Source organism: Pollachius pollachius (genome assembly GCF_949987615.1).
Source record: "Pollachius pollachius genome assembly, chromosome: 10".
NCBI classification, from domain to species: domain Eukaryota; kingdom Metazoa; phylum Chordata; class Actinopteri; order Gadiformes; family Gadidae; genus Pollachius; species Pollachius pollachius.
In genome coordinates this window covers 7,662,389-7,683,348 of record NC_136943.1, presented here as the reverse complement: position 1 = coordinate 7,683,348, position 20,960 = coordinate 7,662,389, and the positions used below count along the sequence as shown (strand labels likewise).

Sequence of the window (20,960 nt, the reverse complement as noted above, 5' to 3'; positions counted from 1 at the left end):
GAGAGAGAGAGAGAGAGAGAGAGAGAGAGAGAGCAAGAGGGAGAGACAGAGAGGGAGGGAGAGAGAGAGAAGGAGGAGGCTCGGGCTGTTGCAACACCTCAAGCTTTCCAATATGATCCCCCCACCATTCTCTATGACCACAATAGTTGAGCAGAGGCCAAATACGAAATGCATGAGGGCTTAGCCTTTCTCATCTGTTCAATTTCCCCAACAATCAGCCAGAGAGATTGCTTGGTCTGATGTGCTATCGCAACCAAATTATCGCTGGAATGGGAAAAGTCCTCTCCCAGCGGACAGAAAAGAGAAGGGAAAAAATAATTCTGCCTATCAAGTGCCTGGCAAGCTTATTCCCTGGGAGTGTCGTTTGTATGGCTGGTAAGCTTGGGACTAATGACCATATACGATTTGACCTTTTGACCGGTAAATTAATTTGATTTTAGTTGTCTTTTTAAAGGTTAGGCCTTAGGCTGTTTTTTATTGTGTTGCTTCCCCCATCGCTGATTGAATAGTACTTGAGTCAGTGCAGGGTTCAGAGCGGTGACAGAGCAGTTACATGGTTACGTTGACATGGCTAAGAGAAATCGTCCTGTTTATTAGCTCTTTATTTGGCTGTTGCTCCGGTTTGACCTTGTATGAAATATATGAATATGGTGTTGTTCCCACCCCAGCCTAGAGTACCACGTAGAAAGTACTTCATGCAACACTGTCTTGAGGCCATTCAGGCTTTTTTCTTTTTTCATTAATCCAATACACAAACACAGAGCCACAAAGTCACTAAGAGAGGCTATTCATTTGTTGTTCTAGTTTTTTGGCCAGATGAATTAATTGTGATATGTTTGTGAAAAGCACTAGTGGCTCCATTTGTGTAAGTGGGTTGTGTCAGTGCCACATGGCATGACATGAGCAAGGGAGCAAAGGCAAGAGAAAAACAAACTTATTTATGTAAAATAAGGAAACACTGTTTGGCTAAAAGCTTGCGATTTGCAAATGCTATTTAGCGTGAGCTTTTATTGTTATTTTCTTTAATGAGGGTTTAATAAACTGCCGCTATTTATGTTGTGTAGAAACTAAAATTCTATATTTTACCTTAAATAATTACCACTTAACTCTTAAAACGCGAGACGCTGGCTTGTTAGGGAATAGCTTAAAGATGATAGTGTGTAGGCTAAGCATTTTTTGAGGCAACTGAGCTGACACAAAACATTAATTCAAGAATCGAACAATAAATAGCACTTTATTCTGTACTATTTTAGTGTTTGGGATCCACTGACCACATGAGAAGGTGATGTGTGTTTGTGGTAGTCCCTAAAATCGACTTCACTGCAATAGAGCCTTTTAGGTTCTTTCAGCTCATCCACAAGTTCAAGCTTTTTCCTCCCATTTAAAAAAATAATAGATTTAATGAGATATTAAGGAGTAGATTCCTGGTATTTCCAATGTTTGATATTGAATATTAACTCAGAAAGAACCGACCTGCTTTTGGTCACATAACCACAAGCAAATTGGAACCGATGTATTAAAATACGGAACCAAAATCCATCTGCTTTGTTGGATGGCCTCTTACCGTCTCCAAATGTGATTGGACTTTAAAACTTCCCCTCAAGCTTATTCTCTTCTTTGTCATTCCTTGGTGTGGGCAGAATCCTTCTTATCACACACCTAGGATATTTTTTTTTGTATGTGCTCTGGCTACAAGATGAAACTAATAGGGCACATTAAGGGGAGCATGAATAAACACCACAGCATGTTAAATGAGCATATGCAGTACCTTTCCGTTCCAAGAGGCGAACGTGAATGTACCTTTTGTAGAAGTTTAATTCGGGTTGTAAACCCCCGAGCATCCACTACCATTTAATTTGCTGTTATGGTCTTAATGTTCTTCAATTAGCTCTTAGTAGGTCATTGCTACACTTCCTAGAACAAACAAATTAGCAGCCCTGCAACTTCATACAGTATATAGCATAGTAGAGTTCCAAAAGGTACCCACATATGTATACATCTATGTTCAAAGTTTAATCCTTGTTCTTGTTCCAAAATGCTAGGTCTGCCGCACCAGTCATTTGTACTTTATTATAGCCTAGGTCTCGATGTTGTCAAACTAATGCTTGCTGTTGTGCGTATGCCTGTTTCCAGAGGGCCGATATAGCTGTCGCGCCTCTCACCATAACACTGGTCCGAGAGGAGGTGATAGACTTTTCCAAGCCATTTATGAGCTTGGGCATCTCCATTATGATAAAGAAGCCACAAAAGTCCAAGCCCGGCGTTTTCTCCTTCCTGGATCCCCTGGCCTATGAGATCTGGATGTGTATAGTGTTTGCCTATATCGGTGTGAGCGTGGTTCTGTTCCTGGTCAGTCGCTTCAGCCCATACGAATGGAACCTCGAAGAGCAGGATGAGACCAAAGACCCCCAGACGCCACCTGACCCGCCAAACGACTTTGGCATCTTCAACTCTCTTTGGTTCTCTCTGGGTGCCTTCATGCAGCAGGGCTGCGACATCTCACCGAGGTAGGTGCCTCTGAAATACAAGAGGGAAACATGTGAGGGGGCTAATATGTAGAATATAATATGAAATATATTTTTGTGATATCCACTTTCCTTAGACAGCACGTGCATTTCTTCTTTGTCGTTCAAATGATATGCTTACTTTGATCCTTTACTCTTTCCATTTGTATTTCCTTCAGGCTTTTTTTTTGGAGTCATTTTCACACTTTACGTTTGAAAGGGTTTGGGAATTGGTTTACTGAAATTGCCATGACCAAAATGGTTAAATCAATATCTTCATATGGCTACGGGCTGTGCTGGTTCCTTAACTTCGAACCCAGGTGGTTCTAAGTTGGAATGAAAGGTCATTCTTGACTGCACTTAGTGCCCCATGGCCATATGCTCTGTTCTTTATGGCTTCACAAAGCGTTTCTGATGAATGATGCAATGGTTCTATTACGGAGCTAGTGGTAGGCCCTAGCAGTTAATAGCCATGGCATATTATGTGTGACTATTTCCAATCCTATTTTTATTTGCCTCTCGTCTCTGTTTTTTCTCTTCACATCCTTCTTTCAGGTCTCTGTCTGGGCGTATTGTGGGTGGTGTGTGGTGGTTCTTCACCCTCATCATCATTTCATCCTACACAGCCAATCTGGCTGCTTTCCTCACTGTGGAGAGAATGGTGTCTCCTATCGAAAGCGCAGAGGATCTCGCCAAGCAAACAGAGATCGCATATGGAACTCTTGACTCGGGCTCAACAAAGGAGTTCTTTAGGGTGAGTAAAGGGGGCCAAAGCTATCTTCGATTGCACTCCATTACTTAATAATGCATTAAAGAAGCCTCGGGGCAGAGTCTTTGAAAAGAGTCTTACTGGAATGGTGGAAAATAAATGAGCATGGCCTGGTGAGAGACTTGAGCCTTGCATTAGGCAGGCACCGTTTCAAGACAGTTTTAAGATTGCACCAAACGCTGCATGTCTTCCTCTAAAGGACTCCTTGAACTCTTGTGACACCAATGCGAAATGTATGCATCAGTGGTGCAGTGTTCCACCTTGAGGTGGGGCAGCTGTCAGCAGAAAGCAGCGATAACAACGCAGAAGAGCCTCAGAGGTGATATAAACGGGAGCCTAATCAAAGCACCCTCATCAGGTGCAAACTCAAAGGGGTCAACTCATAACGTATAATTACTAAGCTTGCAGTCTCTGGTAAATTGGACTTGATGAAGTGAAGCCCTGCAGTTCAAAGAGAAGTGAATGTCAGAATTATCTTTCCAAAGGAGTAGGCCATATGTTTGTTAGTGTCAGGGACTAGTCGTTCAATTAAGTGAAAAATGTACCCAACACCGAATTTAAGAAGGATTAGAATCCCCCTCCTACTCCTTCTCTGAAGGAACCCACACACTTCTTTTAAGAGAGGCACAGCCTTTCTACTGAGCAGCATTTCGCAGTGAAATTCAAAGCTTGTCCACATGGTTACAGCATAGGGTCAGTGGTGTGAACATGCAAACTGCAAGGCGATAAGTTAGAATGGAGGGAGAAACCGCATCGCAATCCTCATGTTTCACAGCTGCAGTCTATTGGCATGTTGAGCTACCCCTGGGTTGAATGGTTCAGAACAACAAAACAACACCAAATTAGACCCACATTTTTCGAGTGAAGATGGAAGTTCCTGTCTACAGGGTCGGTTCCCACAAACACACATGCATGGCCTTGAACTGAACTCCCAGCATGCTTCGCTGTGTTATACAAAGAGGCATACACGATAGTCTGGCTTCCTCGACCACAATTGAATAGATCATATATAAGGAAATAGCAAAATAAGTATGTTTTTAACAGACATGATATAAAGGTGTTTGTAGTTGTTACTCAGCTATAGAATGCCAATTACAGGTTAGTTCCCCTTCCTGACAGAATATTGTGGAAAGACAATCTGGGAGTAGCAGATTTCCAATATTCCATGTAATGAATGTCGTACTTTCATTGCTCAAATAGGAAATGAACCTTGTGAGCCGCAATTCCAAGGCACCTTTAATTAAAACTACAGCGAGCTGACAAGAAAGAAAAAACACACTGATTAATGGTAGATTCAATTCCATTTCAGAACTGTTTTAGAAATATGTTCAGGCTTAATGAGACCTACACGGCATCAACCGTCTGGACATTTTAAATCAGGTCTAATGCTTCAAAAAAGACATATGTCAGCATCCCTGACACTCGTAGCCTGAATATTTCATGATTTCACCTGGTTGGCTCTACAGAGGAGCCTGCAAATGAGAGAATAGTACATTCCTTCATGTTTCAGATATGCCTATGCCATGTGACAAATAAACATAAGTTAGAAAAAAAGCACTTAAAATAATTTATATCTATTTAGTCTATTTGTCATACATTTGATCACAGTAATAGATACATAAACATACGGCGAAAGCCAAACTTAAGAATGAGTGAATAAACAAATGAAACTCTGGTGGAATGATAATGACCGCAGGCACTTGGCACCCAAAGCCCAGCCCGCTTCTCTGCTGCCTGTCCCCGGCTTATCTGCTGCTCGTTGTATTGCCGTCCTCCTCCTCCCCTTCCCAACCCCCCCGCCTGGTGCTTTACCTGGAGACAGCATCATGGGGGAGGTCTCTGTTCCTCTCCACCAGCTGCCACACGCTACCACGCCTTTCTCCAGATTCTACAAAGTCTGCAAAGAAACGGCTAGTAACTAATGAAGTGTCGTTTTTCTTCTGACATGAAATATGTTAAAATATCTTTGAAATATCGTTTTAGGTTAGGGGTCTGGTAAGTTCTTGTACGAGCTATAGGAGACTATATAATTTCCCCCGTTTGTGATGGTTGGCGGTATAAAGGGGTTTCCTTGATGTTTTTTGTTACATGGCAATGAAACACATGGCAATTTGTTTTTGGGGTAGAAAGATGTCTTTCTTCTCAAAACATTTGTTGCATAATTTATGGCCTTTGAAAAGGAAACGTGTTTGTTCCTCATGGCTGCTGTAGAGGTTTATACGACAGCTTGAGTGCAGTCACGGCAGACTCCAACCAACTGCGACAGCTCGAGGAGTTAACGATACAGTACAACTGTTGTGGCGTTGTAGCCTCTGTAACACTCTTCCTGTATAATAAGAAGCTGATTCCCGGCCCCTCTCCGCCTGCAGTCGAAGGGAACCTATACGACGATTATGTTTTTGCTCCTTAATTATATACAGCTCCAGTGCATTAACACGCCATCCGCAACCCCCATGTCACTTTGTGCTTGGGAACAGCGTGGAAGTAAAAAAAGATTCCCACAACAAAGACTACAGCCTTGTAATCTTACATAAAGGAGAAGGGGGGGAAGGGGGGGGGGGGGGAAGGCGGATAAAAGTGAGGCTAGAGGATTTGATGGAGCTAACCTCCAAGAGGGAGGAGAGGGGGTGTCCTTAGAGGGCCATGTTGAACATCACATGAGCAGCATTGACAGACATGGAGTGTGCAGCCCTTTCCCCCCCGTTCACCTCACCCCATATTCACAATTGGTATTCCGGCCGTACCAGGTGGCTCTTCAATGACAATGTACCCCCAGAGCATCAGCTTTCATTTCTGTGCACTTGAGAAGCAGGTAGTTCTGGCACAGTGGATATTAAGGGGGGGGCTTCGGGTTTCGGAGACGGGGGTGGAGGGTTGCGGTTGGAGGTGGAGGGGTGGGTAAGGAGGGTGAAGGATGCTCTGTTCTGTCCACAAACGGAATAATGTGCAAGTGAAATGGAGGAAATGCTGGGAAAGGTTATAGTGTGTGTGTGTGTGTGTCTGTGTGTGCATGTGTCTTTGTGCATGCGTGTGTGTCTTTGTTCAAGTGTTTGTGTGTGGGTGTGTCTGTGTGCATGTGTGTGTGTGTGTGTGTGTGTGTGTGCATGTGTGTGTCGGTGTAGGTTGTAGACTTTAGATTTGCAGGCAGTGTATGTAGGAGCATAATGGGAGCTCCCTGCAATGCAGGAGGAGGCGGGGAGTTAAAAATATGCTGCAGTCGGAGGGCAGTGGGCAGAGGTCTGAACGCGCCGTGGAACCCAGAATCAATACAGATTAAGGAGCTATTTAAAATGGAGGAGGCAATCACTTTGACTTTGAACTTTAACCCCACGCCATCCCTGCATATTGACTGACCAAACCCGGGAAACTTTAGAGGTAACAACAAAACAAAACACACGCGTACACACAACTATGATTTGGAATACCTTTTTATGAGGCGTAATCAGCCATGATATGGGAAATGCACACTATAGATCCAACAGATCAGATCTAAGCCCATTGAAACGACATTGCATTTCTGCTGCAAAGACAAAAATGGTATTCTGTAATTTGCGTAAATCTGTGTTTGTCGGTATGCATATAATTTGTGATTATATGAATTTATCCTTTGTCCTAAGAGGGCCGTGTTGAACGTCAGAAGAGCAGCATTGACGGACTGAGTGTGTTATCCCACCTTCCCCCCAACCCCTTACCCCATATTCACAATTGGTATTCAGGCCAGTGGCTCTTCAATGACAATGCACACAAATTCCCAGAATCTGTGTGCATCTTTGTTTGGCTGTGTTTATATGATTTTTGTTTGTGGGGGATTCAATGAAAAAAAAAAAACTCCAATTGTCTAACCTCTAACCTTCTTTTTGCAGCAGTTATCGTTTACATCCATTCATCCGATAATGTGGGATAATCACGGCTGTAATAATACACCATTTAAGGCAAACCTAATGACTATTATGGAACAGGAACTAACGCACCGACGATAGAAGCACCTTCATTGGAAGCTGGCTTTAATTACAGTCGTTACAGCCCTAGACACTCCCTTTGATAGTTTAAAAAGTCCACTTGAATTGCAATGTGTCTCAACAGGGCATTATGCCACGTGAATTCATAATGTTGTATTTATGGAAGTCTATAATTGCGCAACATATTTTCCTTTCCAATGCTAATGATGGACCTTGGTGATCATTATGTCCTAATTATATTTCAAATGACCACTGTAGACCCTAATGTGGATGATTGCGATTTGAGAAGAGCATGCAGAGGTGACTTTCAATGTGTGATGATGTGCATGAATTTGTGAGTGAACATGTATGTGTTTGTGTATGTGTGTGCGTGTGTGTTCGTGCGTGTGTATGTGTGTGTGTATGCCCGTGCATGTGTGCACGCGTACGTGTGTCTGTTTATCCTTGTGTTTCCCAACCCTTGCCTTCACACATAATTTCTTTCATATCGGGTACTTTCTTCTTAAAAGCTTCTCAGTGGTTGACTTTGGTTGAACCGAATCCCCCCGTTTAGATTCGGTCTCATATTGATGAATTGACTTCATAAAGCACTGAGGCAGCACGCTCTTGGGTTCCTCGTCGGTAATCAATGCCCAAATCCATTATTTTCTGTTCATTTGAGGAGGGTGAGGGGGTACTCTCTGGCAGATGAGCCACGATGCTCTTGATTGAATATGCCCTCCAAACCTATGTCCTTTTCAAAATAAAGGTCTTGACATGTGCAAATTTAGCACATTATCAACAGAAACACGTTTTTTTTTATTTCAAGGAACCACACACGGCATTGAAAGGGTTTGTTTTCTTGCGTGCAACTAGGATGGCCAGGGTTTTAAATTCGGAGAAGACTTGTATTTTGGTATCATAGCAGAAAGCATTCATCATGTTGACTGTTTTATTTGTGCTATGTAGATGTCTTGACTCACGCTGGCGTGCTACACTGTGACAAATACCTCTGAACTGATTGCACTGTCAACAAAAGAATCAACTGATATGTTTCCTTTTTTTTCCCAGTGTATTAATAACGGTTGAATTTATTTCTATACAATACATTAATGGTAAATAATGCAGTCATAACTTTGCTCAACATGGATGTGTTAGGCTTTTTTTTATTTTGTTGTGTGTATAAGTGCAATATTTTACAGTATGTACACACTTTAGTCCCAATCCTCTGCTGTTGACAGAAGCTGTATTTTCAGAATATTTTTCTGATTATCCACGGCTGCTGGCAGCATTGTAGAGTAAATATTTTTTTCTCTGCTGTCCCAAATCATCATCCGTGGAATTGGGGGGTTATCACGGTCAAGAATGCAGATCAACTGGGAAAATTACATGCTTGTCAAGCTGCTACGCATGTAATGCCTCTGCTGTCATTCCATACATAAATATAGTGCAGTGGAGCTCTATAGTTGTTTGGTAAGAACTGCATACGTGAGCATTTTCATGCCTATTAACGGTTCGACTTCTCAGTCCTGATTAATTCCTACATTGTGCGAACATTCAATTGGTCCAGTTCTCGCCTTCACAAAGAAAATCACTACCGATACTCTGACCCCTACTGATATCAACGGTGGCCTTTTTAATTAATTGCTTCATGGTAATAACCCCAGCTGCATGGTGCACCACAGTGCATATGTTGATGTAAGATCTACACACCTACGGTGACACACACACGCACACGTACACACTCTTCCGAGTCCACGCGTTTCACGATAAGAGACTTGTCACTGCTTAACGCGGCATCTTTTTCAACGTGTGTCATGTCTGCAACGCCAATGCCAAAGCAAATCCAGCAGGCATTGAATAATTGAATTGATGCTTATTATAGATGGAGGGGCCCCCCCTGCCTTTCCCTTCAGATGCCACGGTGTCGCTAAGCCTGACCTCCGGGAGGCAGAGGGAGCCACGAGAGAAACACGTGCACGCGCACATCTGTGCGATGGCGTGACGCCGCCGACTGGCGTGTCTGTTACACCCATGGCCTCCCTTAGACTGTTCCCCATCTGTCCCGCTGTGTACCCGGCCGCTAAAAACATCATACACAAGCACAAGATGTTGGGTATACAATCCAAGTTATGAGCAAATACTTTGATTTATGGTTTTTCACAGAGTCGGTGCTGACGGCAATATCGATGCGGCTAAAATCATTATGTACTCGCATATGATGCAGGGATACAATAATAAAGTTATGAGCGAGTACTTTTTATTAATATTTTTTGGGGGGGAATTGTGCTGATGTGGGGTTGGTGGTGGTTGGTCGCTTGAACCCTATATTATACCGCTTTGCTGTTATATGTTCTGTATAAAAGTGCTTATGCTCTTTTGCAGCTGATCTGTTTTTCGCTGTTTACGAATGCAAAGGGGTGTTTTATCCATTGGTAGGAACTTTTTTTATGCTTAGCCCCCAAGCGGATGATATGTTTTCTCCAACTCTACATAATATTACCATCTGCATTATGTGTTCCCCATTCAATTTGAGTGAATTTAAATTCCAGGCCTCAACAAAGTGCACATTGATATTGCTGGAGGAAAATGGATTCTGCTAGTATTTGTACTTCATAATCTCATAAAGGCCCATACATTTTATTTCCTTGCCCCCTCCCCCCCCCCCCCCCAGTACCACGTTCTTGTCCTGGAGTATTTAGAGATATCCCGCAGCATTCCGGGGACATCTAGAAATACTCCTGCATACTGTGGTGTATTCGATTATGAATTACAAACAACGCAACGGAATCCATCCAGAAAGAACGCAACACAACCGCAACACAGGCAGGATCTTAACTACTCCTTTTCTCTCCCTCCTCTCTCCGCACAGCGATCCAAAATTGCGGTGTATGAGAAAATGTGGTCGTACATGAAATCGGCCGAGCCCTCTGTGTTCGCAAAGACCACGCCCGACGGCGTGGCACGGGTACGCAAGTCCAAGGGCAAGTTCGCCTTCCTGCTGGAGTCCACCATGAACGAGTACATCGAACAGCGCAAGCCCTGCGACACCATGAAAGTGGGCGGGAACCTGGACTCCAAGGGCTACGGAGTGGCCACGCCAAAAGGCTCAGCATTAAGGTGGGTGGGATATTATAACAATATGGTCTTCTGTTGTTATAGTATTCCACCTACCCTGATGCCCCCTCTCCCCCTTGTGTTGTCACTCTCTTCTTCTTCCTCCTTTTCCTCCTCTTTCTCGTCGTTGTTGTTGTTGTTGTTGTGGTTGTTGTTGTTATTGGTGTTGTTGTTGTTGTGCTTGCGGACGCAGAGGTAACGGTGGTATGATCTTTTTTTGTTCCTCAAGCCCGTTGGACACCGCTGTTCGTTTGATGTGGATGCCGTTGCTCTCGCTAGATGTTTAGATGTAGTGCTGGAACGTAGACCTTCCTTATAATGCTAAAGTCTAAAGCTAACAGTAATAATGTCTCTCTCCCCTTCTCTCTTGCTATTGCTTTTCTCTTTCCCTCAATCTCTCCGTCTGTCTCGCGTGCCGTCCTACCTGTCTGTGTTGTGTGTTGTGTCACTTTTAATTTAACAGTTGGATGGGTTTTCAATTTAGCTTTTAAAAGCTGTGCTGTCACTTGTGACGAATGTTAATTGCATGCTGTTTGTTGTTGTTACGTTCCTTCTCAATGACAAGTGTCCCCATCCCCCACACTTCGGCTCGAAAACAATGTAACCCTCCATGCCACCTAGCCGGAGTTAACACTGTCTTTACCCTGATATGAGCTTCCCTAATCTCTCAAATCCCAAATAATCTGTCCCTCTTTTTACGATTGTAGACCAACAACAACACTACCCCTTGCACTAATAGCGGTAGTCTTCCTACCATTACCAATTACTATTATTTTGATAGACAATAGTATTTTTATGATTTGAATTATAACAATTATCATTATTATTACTTTGCTTACTTATTATTAGATTTCTCACGGACCTGTGCATTTTCTTACAAGTTATGTTTTATCGTTTCAAGAAATGCTGTTAACCTGGCAGTTTTAAAACTGAATGAGCAAGGCCTGTTGGACAAATTGAAAAACAAATGGTGGTACGACAAGGGAGAGTGCGGCAGCGGGGGAGGTGACTCCAAGGTCAGCCTCGATGTCACCACAATCGGGTACCATAGTTCAGAGTAATCGGCAAGTCTGTTACAGTAACCCAACCGCAACCAAACCAACTGGACAGCCAACCTGCTACGGCTACTGCCCTAACGCAGAGCGATAAGCCATCTGATGATGATGGTGATGATGATGATGATGATGATGATGATGATGATGATGATGATAGTCCCCCTGGCCATGGCGATTTGACAACTCAATCAAACAGAGGAAGCTCTTTACTTGACCAACAGAAAACAGGATAATGTCTTATTGGAATTGTGTGAAGGAACCATAGTGAGTTTGATGCAGCTTGAAGGTTAATGGTTTTGTTAGTCGATAGTAGATGGTTAGTAGATGTGGTTTTTTTTTCGTGGAGAGTTGTGTTTGTTGGAGAAAGTTGTTATATATTGTGAGTATAGGTTGCCTTAGTGAGGGAAGATTTTAGTTTAGATAGATTATATTTGTTAGTGGACAGTTAGCTGCCCTGCAGATGTGAAAGGTTGAGGAAACAGATGGTTAGCCTTATACATCTGTAGGCCAGCTATGATAGTCAATCAGAGATTGCAGTTTAGAGGAGAAGGCTAGCAAGTATATTATTACATGTACTATTACAGAGAGAATGCCAAACAAAATTTGGTCATCTCCCATTTTATCCAATAAGGTATAAAATCAAATTCTTTGATTATAATTACGGATTCATCTCGCAGTTGTTTCGCATGAAACAAACATCTCCGAGGCTGGTCTGACAAAGCCCAAAATAGTTTTGTGTCATCTTCACCTTTGTGACTTAAGCCCCAAAATGGCGGCTCTAGCTGTGGCTAGAAGGGTAGGCGAGGCGAACAGCGGCGTCTTGAGGGGAGTAAGCATTCCGGGCAAACGTGAGAATTCTAATTTAGAATCACCAATCTTAATCTTTTTTTTGTCCCCCTTTATCATCCTTATTTGCATTACTTAGCAACCCATCACTCCGACACATGACAAACAGCTTCCCTTTTTTTTGGCTCTGTCTTAGTCTTTATTAAATGGTGAAAACGAAGGCCTACTTACAAACGGTCAATGACTTAACTCCACAGGGTGCTGTTGCTATATTAGTCTCAAACGGCACACAGGCCGGGCATTTGGTTGGCCATTCAGGTCAATGTAAAGACAAATTAATCTGCCATGACATGTGCAATTATTGAGGTCACCTAATTGGTTCGATGACAGATAAAGCTGTAGGATACTGTAGTTCGCCCTGACATATTAATTGCCGTGAATTGACCCTGCACATTGATGACTGATTGCGCTAGGTAGTATTTAAGGGTCTGCCTCATCGCATAGATCAATGTTTAACAATGGGCCGCACCAATTTGTCCAGGGGTCACCTGTGAACAGGAGTTTGCTTTATTATTCCCGTATTACTCACCTACTGTGGATTCATCTTTCAAATAGTGCTATTGCTAACCTTGCTAGCAGAAGCTAAGACATCTTCTAACGGGAAAACTGAACCGTGCCGAGTAACGCCCACAGATGAGCGCTTGTCTCTTTATGCTCCCCATCGATCTGGCACGGTTTGCAGGTATGTACCGTTTGTTTCCTCAGCTTGTTTTGCTGTCTCCTGGCCGTCTTGAGGAGATAGGGCTAAGCTTCAACTGGAAATCAAGCAGCCTGGGGGGTAGTGTTCATTGCCCGGCTGTACCTCTTCTCATTTAGAGCTCTCTGTTGCAAACAGGCATCACAAATCACACACACATTCACTCGTTCAACACATATACTCGTTCCTTCAATTCCTGCACACATACACAGACACACACACAGATACAGACACACACACAAGCACACACAGACAGCTTATTCTCGCCCTCAGGCTCAACACGGTGTGGCTTAGATTGAGTTTCAGACACAGAACATGTTACAGCCTAATTGCATTGTTAATCAATGTCTCTCTGAGCCAACACAATGTCCACAAAGTGCTTGGGGAGATAGGCTATGAGGGATATACAGTGGTGTTATCTTCCCTGAGTGCATAATACATCGCCCTGATCCACATAGGGGACATTGTTCATTGGGGACCTGCCTGGTCACTTTTTTTCTTTCTAACACTGCACCTCTTTTACCTAATTTAATAGATATCATCTAGCTTTTCTTTGGGTGCCATTTTTGTTTTCTCTTTATGTAGCGTTCAGACATTAAGTCCTCCAGTCCAATTACAGGTCTGTCAAAGACAGATTGTGGGGTACCTTGAGAGATTTCTCACCACCATGTTTGCAAGCTTGGTTCTGAAGTCTTTGTGGAGAGTTTGTGGCTGGTGTGATGATAATCCGTCATGTTAAAGGGAGGCTAGGCAATCTCATTAAGGTGTGGAACCAGTTCGGAATTAATTAAGGTTCCCTTCTTTTTTTTGCGTCGTATGATATCGTCGCTTGGGTGTTATAATGGCCCATCAGCGATCACCACAACGTAGTTAAGCATCTTCAAGTCGCTGTGTTGGCAAACGTGGAAGCGAAGGGTTCCAGGTGCTTAGCATACATCATCCTCCTGAAGCATTATTTGTTTCCTGTCTGTGAAGAGAGGGGTTTCTGTTGGGTTGAGTTGGTTAAAACGCTGTGCTGAACCCTACTGGAGTCTGTTAATGACACACCCTCCCCTCCCTTCCCCCCAATACAAACAAATAGAGCCCAATTATTCATCTTTTCCCTTTCTTAACACGTAGACTTGCAGATTGTACTGTCGGTACCTGCTCGTCGGCCTGTTAACAGCGCCTGCCGATTACTCAAAGCGATATGGGTAGACCCTGGCTTTAGCTATAGGGGTGATGAAGGTAATAGGTTAGGACTGCCTGTGTTTTCTGTGATGTTGATACAGCCAGGGACCCTGCTTTATCGCTTTTTTGTTGTTGGTTTAAAAAGTATGTAGTAGTTTAAAAAAAGTTGAATAACATAAAATAACATAATATAATGTTATTTATGTTATTTCCCACGTGAAGAACTCCTGTAAACCTTGCAGTATTGAAACTCAGTGAACAAGGCATCTTAGACAAGCTGAAAAACAAATGGTGGTACGATAAGGGTGAATGTGGAACGAAGGACTCTGGAAGTAAGGTCAGTCGCTGTAGGTCTTTTGTACCGATTCCAAATTGCATTTTGACGTACTGTTCATATGCAAAAAAAAAAACGACAAGATTTATCTTACATCTACAGTTGCATTTTAATTTCCCACACATTTTTCCTTATATTTTTTAGCATTTTTTTAGCATTGTTTTCTTTCTTTTTCTGCCACAATCAAAGTAGTGAACGTTTTTGTAGCTTCGAAACAGGGCACCGTTTCCCCACGAAAATGACTGCAAACTAAGTCGCTTTTTCTTTTGTGGCCATGGTTATTTATTTTGAGCTAAAGTTATTTACTCCTCATTTTCTCAAATACAGAACACCACACTTTTTTGTTATATAGGCTGTAACGATAACATCTTGGGGAAACTTTAAATGTGCCAAAGAGGTTCGTAGTTTGTAGACCGCCACAGTCACGGCATCTGTTTTTTTGCTCATTCTCACTCTTGCCATATACATACTTTGACCACTATGCTGCTGTTTCTATTTACCAAACTTTTGATAAGAATTTGAGTTATTTGTGTTATTACTAGTTTGCATGGAAGTGCATGTTAGATTCTTCAGCTTCCTGTGGTGCAGGGAACTGCACCACAGGACCACTGGAGATAAGCACTGGTGATAATGAGCTCCATCGCTTCACCTTCTCGAAGTTTCCAGGGCACCCTGGGGTGCCTCTCTAACACTCTTTGTTGATGTGTGAAGTTTGATGCGGTTTGCGCCCCACAAAAAGTTGAAAAATCTAATAAACCAACTATTTAACCCTCTGAGAAGTAGCTTACTACTGGGTAGGATTGTCGGATAGCCTGTCTTACATTATCCGCAGTCATAGGGTTAAAATGGCAAAAAGTAAAACTCTCATAAACAAATTTTTAATAATTATGTTTGGCAAGTAAGCAGCAGCAAAATGGTCTAATTTTTAGTGATCTTTTTTTTAGCAACTATTCATCCAATAATATGAATTTGACTGTACTGTATGACAATGTTACCATGGCAGTTATACGTACATGTCGCTAAGGAACTGACAGACAGGAGTTTTTCGACCTATGCGATACTGACCAGCTTCCCACAACGTGGTCAGAAGCATATTACTGTTACACACAGTAGGACAGGGAGTCTCTACATTCACCATCAGATCGCAAATAAGAGTTGGCTCACTAGTCTTTTATATATATGTAAGTGGTACGACGATGGCAATGTAAAGGTGCTCCTGCAGCAGCTAGACGTCAACCACAGATAAAGCCTTTTTATGGTTAAATGCCAAGAGTCAACCTTAGAACCCCATTAGTTTGTTTAGTCTCATAGCTTTAAAGTCTATAAATAAGATCTGCCATTGAATAGCACCAGACAGCGAAGAGGATTTAGCACTCGTAGCGTAGCTTAAGGCTAGTTTACGCTAGCAGCCTGTTTCAGGATTATAGGGCTAGAACTATTTGAATTCTGTGGTCACAAGCTCCAGTACAACGCGCTAACTATGTCAATCACTTTTTCCCCAGGACAAGACAAGTGCTCTCAGCCTTAGCAATGTGGCTGGTGTCTTCTATATTTTGGTTGGAGGGCTGGGGCTGGCAATGATGGTCGCCCTGATAGAGTTTTGTTATAAATCAAGGCAAGAAACAAAACGGCTGAAATTGGCCAAGAATGCCCAGAACTTTAAGCCCGCTCCCCCGACCAACACCCAGAACTTTGCCACATACAGGGAAGGCTACAACGTCTACGGAACCGAGAGCGTTAAGATTTAAAGGTAGGTTGTCTCCTTGTTCCTTGAGAACCCTCTTATCCTCATAGTTGATTAAGAGCGACATTGATAATAATGCCTTTAAAATGTATATCAATGTCCGCCCATGTGTATTCAAAGTGTGCTCAAACAACCCCTTAAGTGTCTCCTTGTGTGTTTGTGTACCTCTGCTCCTCTGTTTCCCATCCTGCGGTCTTCAAGTAGACCGTATTCACACTGTCCCCTTTACAACTGTGACTGAACGGCTGCGGACGGAAGGAAGGGATCGAAGCGGAAATCAAGATCCAAGCCCACTCTTCTCGCTTGGACATAAAACGATAATCTGCGACGATCGACGCGACATGACTGGTCATTGGGGTGGGGTTAGGGGAGGGACAGAGCTGAAGCTGTCCCTTCCCTTTCAGTGCCTTATGGAACTCAAGAGTCCACTCAATGCAAACCCCATTGGCAATGGCATTGCTTTTTTTTGTTTTTTTCTTGCTTCAAGCCCCCATTGCGAGGAAAGATGCACTGATCTGTGAAAAATAATCACCCTATTTGACCTGTAAACATTGAATGAGCGAGAGAACTAAAGCCATCACTTGCAACCTAAGCACATTTTCAAGTGCCATATTGAGGTCAAATCTTGTAAAACAAAGGCTTGATTGTTTTTTTTCTCGTGATCAATATGTCCATTGTGCTTCATCCTTCTCCTGCCGTCGTCAGATTACACTGGTGTTACACAAACAAGTTTATTAGAAATTATTCAAAGCACTGTAAGACACAAGACAATAGATTTTTTATAGGCCATGAGTTACTTGCGGTGACCCTGTAATTGTGAATAGAGAGAGAGAGAGAGAGAGAGAGAGAGAGAGAGAGAGGGAGAGAGACAGAGACAGAGACAGAGAGACAGAGACAGATTCTATTGAATGACTATTATTATACATTCATGAAGAAGTGGAGAATTTCTAAGATCTTCAACTCTGGTGCTGCTGTATGCGTCTTCTGAGAGCTTTGGTTGAGCCCATGATATACGAATATGAGGTGAAGAGACGGTGATCGGCTTCACTACGGCTACACACACACACACACACACACACACACACACACACACACACACACACACACACACACACACACACAACAAACACTGGCTGAAGCAGGTCACACGTCAAACCTTCAACACTGCCAAGAGTGTTTTCAGTTTCATTGTGTTTTCATTTTTTTTTTTTTTTTTTATGCAAGCGGATGACTGAATGGATTTGTTTTGTTATGTTGGAACAAAAAAAAGATGATCTGTTTTGAGTGTGTTATCTTCAGTGAGTTGAACGTGAAAAAACCTGGGCACCTTCGTATAAATGTGCACTTCAAATTTTTCCCTGAAACAAAGTCATGAAAGTCTTTTGTACATGAAACATAAAGCCAAACAAAAGCAATGATTAAAATATAGATGAACTGCAATCCTAGTGAACGGATAACAGTAATGGCTTTTAAAATAGTAGTATTTTGAATTCAAACTTTGTTAAACAATCACACATTTTACGACAAGCTGTGATCTGCTTTCAATTTCGGTTTTCTTTTATGAGCATAATAGTGTTTGGTGAATTTACTTAGTAAATGGAATTTTACAATATACAATAAATATATATATATATATATAAATACAATTGAAAATAGATTTATACAAGGTTGTAACAGGGAGTGTCTTAAAGTTTAGCACATTTCCTTATTGCTGTACCAACTTCTGTTATTTCAAAAAGACTGTGATTCCATAGGATTTAGAAGGACAGTTATCGAACCACCTTAAGCTATGGAGAGCTAGTTTTCTAGAAAAAAGAACAAACTGACAAAAGAAGTGCTGTAAAAAAGATATGTACATTTAATCAAATGATATTTATTTATATGACGGTGACAAAAGGAGAGACATGGTTCCCCAGGATTTTCGATGTTTGCTTTGGTTTATTTCTAAATAAATTGCATGTGAAATCAAGGATGCTTGAAGAGATCTGCTACTCACAATTGATCGTAGGTCACTGTCACCTGGTTATTCTTCGGTAAAAGCCAGTTTTACCCTTTGTTTCTTTTTCTAAAGGACACCTTCCAAAAAGACAAACATTTCAAAGCATTGTAATGGATACAGACGAGCAAGAAGTGCATGCAGAAGCTCAACCTCATTAACGAGGTGTTGTACAGATCATTTTAATACATTTTGTAAATAAAATGTACAGAAAACAATGGTCCGTGATCATGTCTTATTTTTGAATTTGTTTCAATTATCTGGTTTATTTTTTTGTACGCTCTGAGTGTATACACGACAATCCAATTTTCAAATTAAATTGTTAGATAAGAAACAAATAACACTTTTTTGTTGCCTTAATCCCAGCTGACTGATGTGTATCAGTATCTCTAACTGTCTGTCTCCAGGCAAATATATACAGGATGGCAGTTGTTTGTCTAAGTTTATATAGCTGTGTGTGTGTGTGTGTGTGTGTGTGTGTGTGTGTGTGTGTGTGTGTGTGTGTGTGTGTGTGTGTGTGTGTGTGGATCAATAACAGGCACCATCTGCAGCCCCCCCGCAAAGACTGATGGGTTCCATTGACATCTTCATTTTGCATACTCTCTCTGGCTCTATGTTTCTCTCTCCCTCATCTCTCTCTCTTTCTCTGTCCATCCCTACTGCTCTGGGTGTAAGCTGCTTTGGGACAAGGATTCAATAATGTGTTATAAAAACCACCAACCCCTTACAAACCTCCATGCACTCTCACTCTCTTTGACTCATAACCAAAAATGGCTATTTACATTTACAGTCCGTTAAATGTTTTCAGTGAGGGGTGTATCTTTTACTATTTAGCAGACACTTGTATTCAAAGGGACTTAAATAGGTAGAGTGTGGTTGGAGGCATGCCATTCATGAAAAGGAAGGGGAAAGACATCTTCACGTAGGATTGCGGTTTTAAGTCAGAACCTTTCGTCCGGGAATCTAACAATGAAACCACTACTACGCTACACTAATGCAATCTAATGCAATATACTCTAAAGACAAAGGTTTTCCAGACATCAAGTATAGGCACAGTAGTCGGTTGATGATTAAGGGTGTCTGTGTCATTGTATTGGCCTCCATTAGGTCTGCATTATGTTAAAATGACAAGGCATTGCAGAAATCAGGTCTGCTATATCGAGGCAATTCACACATGAGCATCGAGCATACAAATATCATAATTTCTCATTTAATAATTTATTTCCTCCCCCTGTCATGTGAGAAAGACTTTGTATACTCACAAAGGAGGTTTTTGGGGCATGAAATGTTCATTTATATTTTCTTCTTCATATTCTTCCCTCTTTGCTCCGAATTACTGTTTTTTGTTATGCGCCTTGGACTGCTTTCAAACAGGAGTGAAAACAGTTTCTGTTTGAGTGGTCCATGACAATGCTCCAGCCCTGCCAGTACACAAGGCTCCGGAGACGTTGCACAAGAATTATTCCATTCAACAGTCCGCCCCCCAAAAACCACAGAATATCGTTCCTTTTTCTGCTCCTCAACTCGGTACAAGAAAGAGACCAATATGTGAAGTTAAGAGGTCCAAACTAAATTTAACAAGGCCCTTTACTTTAAGAAACTGACATGGATAGACAAACAGATCTCTCAGTCCTAACGGGCAGAACACAGCTCATCTGTTATCCCAGGACGACGTTCCGTGTCCGACACACGCTGCTGTGAAATGAGCCCACCTCATGTGTTGAACCATGCGATTAGGACACAGCGGTCCCAATTGTCTCCACGGGATGGAGACTGTAAGGCAGTCAATCTGGTCTGAGGACTTTGTTGTTCTGATGGTTACATTCGCTGTATTGAGTTGTGGTCGTCTGTGTGTGTGTGTGTGTGTGTGTGTGTGTGTATGTGTGTGTGTGTGTGTGTGTGTGTGTGTGTGTGTGTGTGTGTGTGTGTGTGTGTGTGTGTGTGTGTGTGTGTGTGTGTCACAGACGCAGCGAGGCAGAGAGAAACAGAGAGCACCCAAGAGACGAAGTAGAAAGGTGCCATTGGGAAGATACTTTGATTACTGCCGTGGAGAGAAGCTCTCTCTCTGGTTCACTAACTCCCCCACTTCTTTCTGAGACACAGTCCTCCACTCTGTCCTCTCTCAGGACAACATGCGCAAATAGAGAACGGCGAGAGCTGCAATCGCTCTCCTCTTCACACTTTTGAGCCATTGATTAGTGGATAGGTGATTTCAGGGAATCAAAGAGCTGCACTGCACAACACCATTGACTTCTAACCATCCAAGATGGTGTTCACTCTGCTACCTTCAAAACAATGCCAAAATATAGAGAATATATTCACATCTGTGCATCGCACCTCTTCACAGCTTCTGCAGTGACATGCCAAATACAATTGACAAAGTGTTGTTTATGTGACCAATGGCAACGACAGCATTGTGAGTGCTTGCCTTGCAGCTTAAAATACATTGTCTTTCATACTTCATTCAATATGGTGCTGTTGTGATTTCAGGCTTTGGCAAAAAGCTCAACCGAAGAGCAGACACACTCAGAAACTTTGATTATTGGGTATGCAGAAACATACGCAGAAGGAGTTAATAATGAATCTGATTACGGCCACTCTGAATGGCTCCTTTCATTCACTGCTGGGGCACACTCTTAAACACTTACCAAGCCTCCACCAATTACTGATTGGTGCTGGTCAAATTCATCAACTGGCTCACAATCCCAAATACTTCCTCGATGCCAATGGCAATTGGTTTCCTTTGATGGACTTAGGAGACACATGACTTTCATGTTTGGGCTGTCACAG

General features: G+C 42.3%; 1 protein-coding gene across 2 annotated transcripts in view; it reads left to right on the top strand.

Annotated features, from left to right (window-relative positions):
• Positions 1–16,178, top strand: part of gria3b (glutamate receptor, ionotropic, AMPA 3b) — a gene marked incomplete at both ends in the record, with an annotated part of 75,668 nt that extends 59,490 nt beyond the window's left edge. Inside the window, 5 exons of one of the 2 annotated variants that reach the window (XM_079744597.1) lie at positions 2,134–2,507; positions 3,060–3,258; positions 10,084–10,331; positions 14,319–14,433; positions 15,933–16,178. In XM_079744597.1, coding sequence (XP_079600723.1) covers positions 2,134–2,507; positions 3,060–3,258; positions 10,084–10,331; positions 14,319–14,433; positions 15,933–16,178 — 1,182 coding nt within the window. Of the gene's footprint in view, positions 1–2,133; positions 2,508–3,059; positions 3,259–10,083; positions 10,332–11,229; positions 11,345–14,318; positions 14,434–15,932 lie in introns of both variants that reach the window. The other variant, XM_079744596.1, reaches the window with a different exon arrangement.
• Positions 16,179–20,960: the final 4,782 nt, after the last annotated feature.